Source organism: Marmota marmota, unplaced genomic scaffold (genome assembly GCF_001458135.2).
Source record: "Marmota marmota marmota unplaced genomic scaffold, marMar, whole genome shotgun sequence".
NCBI lineage: Eukaryota > Metazoa > Chordata > Mammalia > Rodentia > Sciuridae > Marmota > Marmota marmota.
This window is the reverse complement of record NW_026000082.1, coordinates 7,813,204-7,821,361: the sequence shown is the minus strand read 5'-3', so window position 1 is coordinate 7,821,361 and position 8,158 is coordinate 7,813,204. Positions and strand designations below refer to the sequence as shown.

The window sequence follows — 8,158 nt, the reverse complement described above, 5'->3', positions numbered from 1 at the left end:
AGGGAGGGAGGAAGGAAGGAAGGAAGGAAGGAAGGAAGGAAATAAATGAATCATCAAATAAGTAAATATACTTTTAAAAAATAGTGTCAATTAGGTAATGTAGAATAACAAAAAGACTTGGACTAACATCTTTCATAGTCACTGGCTGGTTGTGTAATCAAATACAGGCCTCTAATGGTCACCTGATCTCAGAATTATTCTTTATCAAGTAAGATTATGCCATCTGTCTATTTCACAGTATTACAGTGACAAGTCAAATGAAATAAAGGAAAGCTTTCTGTAAACTGCAAAACACCATGTAAATGCTAGGAGTTGTTCCTCCTCAGTATTCTTTACTATGATAGCAACACTAGCCAGAAGTTGTACTTTTAGCACTTTAACCAATTGAAATGATCATGAGGCAAGAACAAGAACAAATCCTCCTGTTGGAATATGGCTGTCTTTGCAAGCCAAATAATGTAATACTGTCTGTATAAAATGAAGATATCTGATTCAACAAATTATTTGTTTCCTTTGTTAACATCCCCAGGATATAGCAGAAAGTTACTGAAACAGGATAGAAAGACCTGATAAAGAGAAAGAGAAAAACAAGGGACACTGCTGAATCCTCACCCAAGGGCCCATCACCTGGAAGCGCTCTGTAAAGTTGGCCATATACAATTCAATATTCTTGAAACAATAACAGCAAATTGAATATTTAGTGATGACTTAACTGATAAGCTACAAACAAAAATTCACAATATTTTTGAGTATTTAGGCTAATGAGAAGTATTTTGTCTTGTTTCCTATTCCATATTAATTAAAATATACTGACAATTTAGAAGGTAACTCCATACATTAGAAAATTCCTGTATCCTGATGAAGGTAGATGCTAAGAAATACCTTATTATGCAACAAGTTCAAGCTGAAAACATTTAAGACAGCTATTTAGGAAAACTATTTATGCAATCTAGCTACATTTAACGACAGTGTATTCCTCTGTCACCTAAGTTTTCCTTCTTTATACTTAAGGTACATGAAAAGAAATTCTCTGTGTACATCTTCCCAACACTGTCCCAAGAAGTTGCTTCTTAAAGGAATCATCAGACCTTTTCTTTCCAGGCTCCAACACTCTGAAGAACCGATGGATTATGAGAGCCATAGGTTACAATGTTTAGCAATGCTTTTAAAAAAAGATCACTATGATAAATGTTTAATCTTTCCTCCTGAAATGATAATACATGTGAAAGCTCTTTGGATCACTAGCAAAATTTTAAATTCTACATAGGTCTAGTTAAAATACTCCACAGAATATCAAGTTTTCAAAGCAGCATCCAAAATGTTATTCTTACCACTGATCCAAAATGTAATTTCTAATTTTCAAATAGCGTTCTGGTGTTTTAGCTTGGCGTCCCTCAAAAAACTCAGGAATTGCTTGTTTTTCTTCTTCCTGAATAATATTTCTATCTATTTCTACTTCTTGTTCTGGTGGCTTAAGCTCTTCTTCCTCATGGCTTTCCTCCACCATTTGGCAGGAAGAATGAAAAAGCATTTCATTATCACTAAAATCTTTCTGAATTTCACAAGGCTCTGGAGAAGGACACTGCCTGGAGTCATCTATTCCATTTCCACCTTGCTTGTCACCATTTTTAATCAGTTTATTGCATTTCTGATCATTTACTTCAGCTGAGTCATTTTCATTGTTGCTCTGTTTTTTGGTCCATGATGTAATTTCTGAGCTTGAAAGTGTTTTCATCTCATCTTGTTTTATGTTCTGAAGATATTCCCTGGAAGATCTGCAAAAGAGAATTTCCTGGCTTCTGATTTCTTGACTGGATTCATGTGTTTTACTATTAGGAATGTCTAACAAGAGACCACTGCTACAATTCTTATGTGATGTCTGAGAAGCCCACTCATCCACCTCATCTGTGATGTCTACTTCTTCATCATCAGACAACTTTTCAATTTTTACAGCATTCAGGTTGGGATCAGCACGTCCCCTTAAACATGATGGTGTCCATGCCTTTGTCCCTTTATCTTCATTTTTAACCTGATGATCACTGCTGCTCTTCTGATTTGGTGTTTCTTTCTCTGGACTCCATTTTACCTTATTAAAAATCAGAATAAGACACCCATAATATTAAGGTTTTAAAATTTAATCAACTGACAATAAATAAGATATAATGGTACATTAGACCTTCACTGTGCTTCTCCTTAATGTGTTTAAAACTGCTTTTTAAATGTAAAAGATCAACATTTTAAATTCCCATATATGACTCATGATTTGGTACTTTTAAAATAATAATGATCTATATAGAACTACCATGTATTTATTTTCAGTATTAAGTTTAAAATAGGCTTGAACTAACCAGAGACTAAACCAACAACTTTCATGTTAAGGTGTTCTATAAGATATTAAAAATATTTATAAAAGTCTACTTTTCAAAATGACAACCACAGCTGATCATTTCTTATGATGCTAAAATAATCCTTTACTTGGGAATTTACGTCACATATTTATATTCAGTAAGTTCAATCCATCTTTCATTTAACTACAGAAACTACTTTTTTGCAGGTTAACTTAATGCAGCTTCAATATTACAGAGTTTATAATGTTAAGCCATGGTATTATCTTCCACTCCTGATAATACCTGATAATGTAAGAAAAAGATGAAAGTCAATGAGTAAATATGAATTGAAATGAAAATTTTTATATATAATATTTTTGGAAAATCCTATAAATGACTGACACATCCAAGAGATATGATAGCTCTAAGTAAGAGATAATAGCTCCATTGTCACAAAAGAATCCCAGGATCATGTAAAGAACAAAAGGGTAGCAGGGGAAGGAGGAGATTTGGACATATAGCCTCAAATACCATTAAAAATCTTCTTATTTATTTGCAGCCTACTACATTTTAAGGTTTTCTGTTTGTTTTGCAATTCTGGGAATCAAACATGGGGCCTCATGCATGCTAGGAAGAACTTTACTGAATGAGCTAGATTCCCAGCCCTCAGCCTCCTGTTTTTAATCTCAAAATTCTGGATGAAATTTTGCATTAAAGTTCATAAAATTCTAATGTCTGTTATAATATAAATGTATCCTTCCACCCCACATTTATAAGTACAACTGATACTCCAACTTATTCCACATATTCTAATGTAAGAAGCATGGTATAAGAATAATCAGGTGAAGCTGTTTTTCTGTTCCTTATTACCTCAACCTTGATAAACTACTTCAAGTTGCTTTTGTTAGGTTGAAAGAGGTAGCAGTTAATTACTATACAATGAATACCTTCCATTACTTACTACCTATTCCCAGCTAACACCAAGACAAATATTGTATACTAGTTAGAACACATTAGTTACATTAAAACACCAAATTTCACTCAGGACATTTCCAAATTTTATATACTTGCATATTTAGAGCTCAAGCAAAATATGTTAAAAAGTTCTAAATATCAACATTACACAGCTGAATATAGCACAAATTACTTGAAAGATTAAGAAATTATATAACTATGTCTTTCTGAATATTATTTATTAAAGTTTTCAGAAAGTTCTCCACAAAATTTATAAAAACCTCGTTACTATTAAATAGATTCCAGAATCATGTTAGCATTTATGTCCTCTAAGCTGTAATAATAGATAAAAGTCTTTATAATGCAAATACTTAAAAAAGAAGAGATATTGTTTAGAGGAACACAAGACCTCTAAGCTTTTCTCTTAGGAATAATCCTTGCCTTCTAGAATGTTTTGGGGTAGTTAATATTTACCTTTAAACTATAGAAAATTAGGTAGTATAGTATATAAATACTATTTAATAGCAACAGTTAAAAAACTAAAGATATGCTCTAACGTGTTTAAAGTCAAACATGCATAGTGTTTTATGAGGTTAAAATACTTTTAATATAAAACTTTAAACAATAAGACACTAATACTTACATTATATATTTCTGGTTACTAATTTTGTTCTGCTTACCTTATTTTTAAAGTATTGTCTGGCATAACTCTTCACTTGTAAAACACTGCGACTTCCAATCAGCTTTGCAATTTTAGTCCACCTTCGACCAAATTTAGCCTGCGTAATCAAAATGGAAAAAAATTGCTTTTGATTAGCTTACTTATTAATATTTTAAGCAATGGCAAATTTGAAAAACAATTAAAACTATCTTTATCTATAGACTAAACCAAACAATGAAATCCTCCCTATAGACTGTGCTCTTTCAAATCAAAAAGCTCTCCCTTGAACCTGGACTTCTGAAAACAATCCAAAGCGATTTTAAAAATCATAGAAAATAATAATATATATGAAGATCCACCACTTGTGTTACCTAACTGTATACATTCATACTGCACATTACGATGTTCCAAAATCTAAGATATCTTTTAAAAATAAGTAAGTGCTCAAAAAGGAGGTAGGTGAACATTGGACATTTAAAGGATCAACTGAACATGTTTTACACTAATCACAAAATTTTCAGAACATCCATTGTGCCCCACACAGACACTTTTACTCTATACAAGTATCAGTGCAATGACTTACAAGTTTGAATCACGAATGAAGTAAACCTGTATCTAATGCCTCCCTCTTAGTGTCAAGGCTGTGCACCTGCTAACACTGAAGCTGAGGGGGAAAAAAACTGGGAACCGGAGGGAGCTCCCATGTTTTGAAGTACAGAAAGGAACACATACAATTTTATACAAAAGGGATTTTTAGGTATCAAGTATAATTCTCATTTAATATGTAAATCCTCTTTATAATATCACCACACAGAATACTTTCTACTCTCAAAGTAGCTCAACCATTTCAATTTTTTAGAATTCTTATAAGAACAAACAAACAAAAAAAAAGAAAAACCACCCAAAACTCAGGGAGGTAGACCCTAGAGGCAGATCCACAGGTCAAACAGTCACGTCTTATCAGTAACAAACAATAACAAATCATCTTCAAAGATCTGACCTGAATGACAAACCTTAACTTGTACACTTATTTCTGATATTCATTAGAAAATCTGACATGGACAATTTCTTAAAACTGAAAGTACTTCTGAGAAAATTGTTAGTAAGTATGAATTAATTACTGAAGATCAGCACTTAACAAGGAGCACTGGCATAAGCCTGTAATCACAGCAACTCAGGATGAAGCAGGAGGAGCACAAGTTCTAGGTCAGCCTTAACAATTTAGCAAGGCCCTAAGCAACCAAGTGAGATCCTGTCTTAAAATAAAAACTTAAAAAGGGCTAAGGTGGTGAAGTGCCCCTGGGTTCAATCCCCAGTACAATAAAAGAAAAAGAGATCAGCACCTAGTTGAGACTAACTTACTGAAGAATCAGTTCTCTTTTTTTGTGTGAGTGGGTAGTAAAAGCAGTTAAATAACTTGATAGCACAGAATAGTAGATCTAGAGATCTAGATAAAAGTATATCACTGGGAACATCAGAAATTTGGACAACATGAACACTGGAGAAAAGATACTAATGAGAGTAGCAAGGAAAACATGCACCAATTTCAAAATAAAGGGACAGTCCACTGCCAAAGGAAAATAAGAAAAAAACCTTCCTTAGTTGTTCAGTATCACATAATTCCCTTCTCGTATGCCTGAGACAATTCAGTATATATGCAAACTCTGTTTTTTGTTTATGAAAGCATTCTAATTCAAATATCTCTTAATGTAGATAGGTAGATTTCTACCTATCTCTATATAAGTAAATACATATTTGCTTATAAATGGACAAAATATCTTAGGAAGGATATACAAAGATGACGACACTGATTACTTCAGAAGTGAGAGGGAGACTTAACACCCTATAACTAGATTACTTTTGACTTTTGAGCACACAAATGCATTCCCATAACTACCAACAATGTCAACAATTAACAACCAAAAAATGGTTGAAAACAAACTATTTCACACATATGTATATCTGATCTTTATAAGGGACAAAACATAAAAGCTGTCAGCAGACTAAAATAAATTACTGGTTAATTAAAATTAGACTATGATGCAAAGGACTGAAATACCAATATAGGAAAAAAATCACCAGTACGGGGGAAAAAACCCTCAATATCGTTTAGTATTCACAGAATTTATAGATACCATGGTTTTAACTAGAAAAGCAAAAACATTTTATTTCTCATCATCTATAGAAATGTAAATATTTCAAATTGCATTTACAAATCTTAAATAATTACACAAATATTATATATATATATAATTTCTAAAGTAGTTTATAAAATACAGAGTAACAAGTATCTTAAAAGAAAATATATAATCTACTCTTGTTAAAGACAAATTTCCTGAACATTTTTGTTAAAAATTTCTTCATATTAAGGAATATTTTCAGAAATGAGCATACATCTTTTCCCCATTATATAATCTGTGCATTTTTAAATAGATTTCAGTGAAACATTCATACAAAAGAATGTTTTGTATGAATTTATTTTGTATGAAATTATTCTGGTCTTCATATCTATGCATAAAACATTTGCCTGTGTACATAATGGCAAACAGTTTATTAAAGAACAACTCAGCTGATCACCCAGCTTAACACAAAGTTTTAGACAACTAAATATTTTACCTTTTAATCCAGAGAGTTGGTGTCATGTATACAGATAACAGCACAATTTCTTGGATTTTACTAATACCCCAAAAATGTTTATATCAAAGTACTGATTCAAATCTATTTTAGTACCTTAGTTAAAAGGAATTCTCTTGTACTACACTATAAACATCATTACTCTAACTACAGAAAAACTCAAGTTGTTAAATAAATTTAATTAAAAGCTCTGGTCTCTACGATTTAATCTTATAACTCTATCAGTATTTGCTTTTAGAATCATTTTTACTATAAATTAAAAATTGCTCTATTTACCAGCCCTTGTTCAAACAGCTCTTTTTCTTCTATCGTCCACTTTACTGAGTAACTGGCTGGTTTTGTAGGAGAGTGTACCCTGAGAGGAAAAAGAGGAATTGCAAAAAAATTTCTGAAATGGAACATTCCTTATGTATGCAGCTAAAGATTATAGATAGCCATGGGCTAAAACGAATCAAAGAATTAAAAAATAAAACAAAAAAAGAAGGCTACAGCCTCTACCTAGGGGGAGAGATTTACCCTGTCATGTATCTCTACTATGAATGATACGAACCCCAAAAGATATAATCCCCGGGTTTGAGTGAGGATAAAACTAAAGACATCAAAGGAAGTCAATGTAAAAACCAACAAAACAGCCCTCTTAGAATGAATACAAAGCAGCAGGTGTTAATACATTCCCCAATCCTAAAGGTATCTAAGAATTTACAATGATTCCAGAAATATCTCTGATTTAATTACTGGGTAAATCCATATAAATACTGAGCCAGAAGAGAAGTTGCAAAACCATGGCATTACACTTACTGCTTTTAAAATCATTTTAGTAAATTAAAAATAAAATGCTGATGAAGCTAATTCACTCAAGTCATTGATCTTTCTATTAATTTCACATTGTTATTGTTCACTCCACAAAATACAAACATCAAAGGCTGCTCAGTGGTCAAGTTCCTGCATAATTACCACTATGTAAATTATATAAATCCATTTTTTTTTATACTGGGGATTGAATACAGGGGTATTTTACCACTGAGCTGCATTACGAGTCCTTTATTTATTTATTTTGTTTGTTTGTTTAAATTTTGAGATAGGGTCTCACTAAGCTGAGGGTCTCACCAAATTGCTGAGACTGGCCTTGAACTTTCTCTCCTCCTACCTCAGTCTCCGAAGTTGTGTAGGATTACAGGCCTGTGCTACTGGGCCTAGTAATCAATCCATATTTTAACCAACTATATACTTACAAGTTTATAATGCTAAATAGTTTTTTTACTTACAAGTTTATAAATGCTAAATCAATATTTTCCAAATATTGGGAAAAAATATTTGTAAGATAAAGTTTCTAGATAATGCTTGAAAGCCATAAATCCAAATTAGATTTCTGCTGAAAATTAGTTAACACAGCAATAGAATTCAAGTTAATATACAATGTATTAGGTAATAGGTTTCTTAAAATTTCCCCATAAATCTCTATGAATCTATCTTTCCCATAATTTGATGAATTGCCTCTATGGGTCACAAAAGAAATTCTAGCTAATAAATATCAACATACTTATGGCATTCTTACATCTGTACTAGAAACTCTGTTTTTATA

At 32.0% G+C, this 8,158-nt stretch overlaps 1 protein-coding gene across 4 annotated transcripts in view; it reads right to left on the bottom strand.

The window, feature by feature from the left end:
- Mysm1 (Myb like, SWIRM and MPN domains 1) overlaps positions 1-8,158 on the bottom strand; it is a 41,397-nt gene that overhangs the window by 23,149 nt on the left and 10,090 nt on the right. For all 4 annotated transcript variants that reach the window (XM_015484929.2, XM_048815300.1, XM_048815302.1 and 1 more), the window contains 3 exons: positions 6,853-6,931; positions 3,962-4,060; positions 1,332-2,086 (listed from right to left, as the gene is read on the bottom strand). In XM_015484929.2, the coding sequence (XP_015340415.1) occupies positions 1,332-2,086; positions 3,962-4,060; positions 6,853-6,931 (933 nt within the window). The remainder of the gene's footprint in view (positions 1-1,331; positions 2,087-3,961; positions 4,061-6,852; positions 6,932-8,158) is intronic.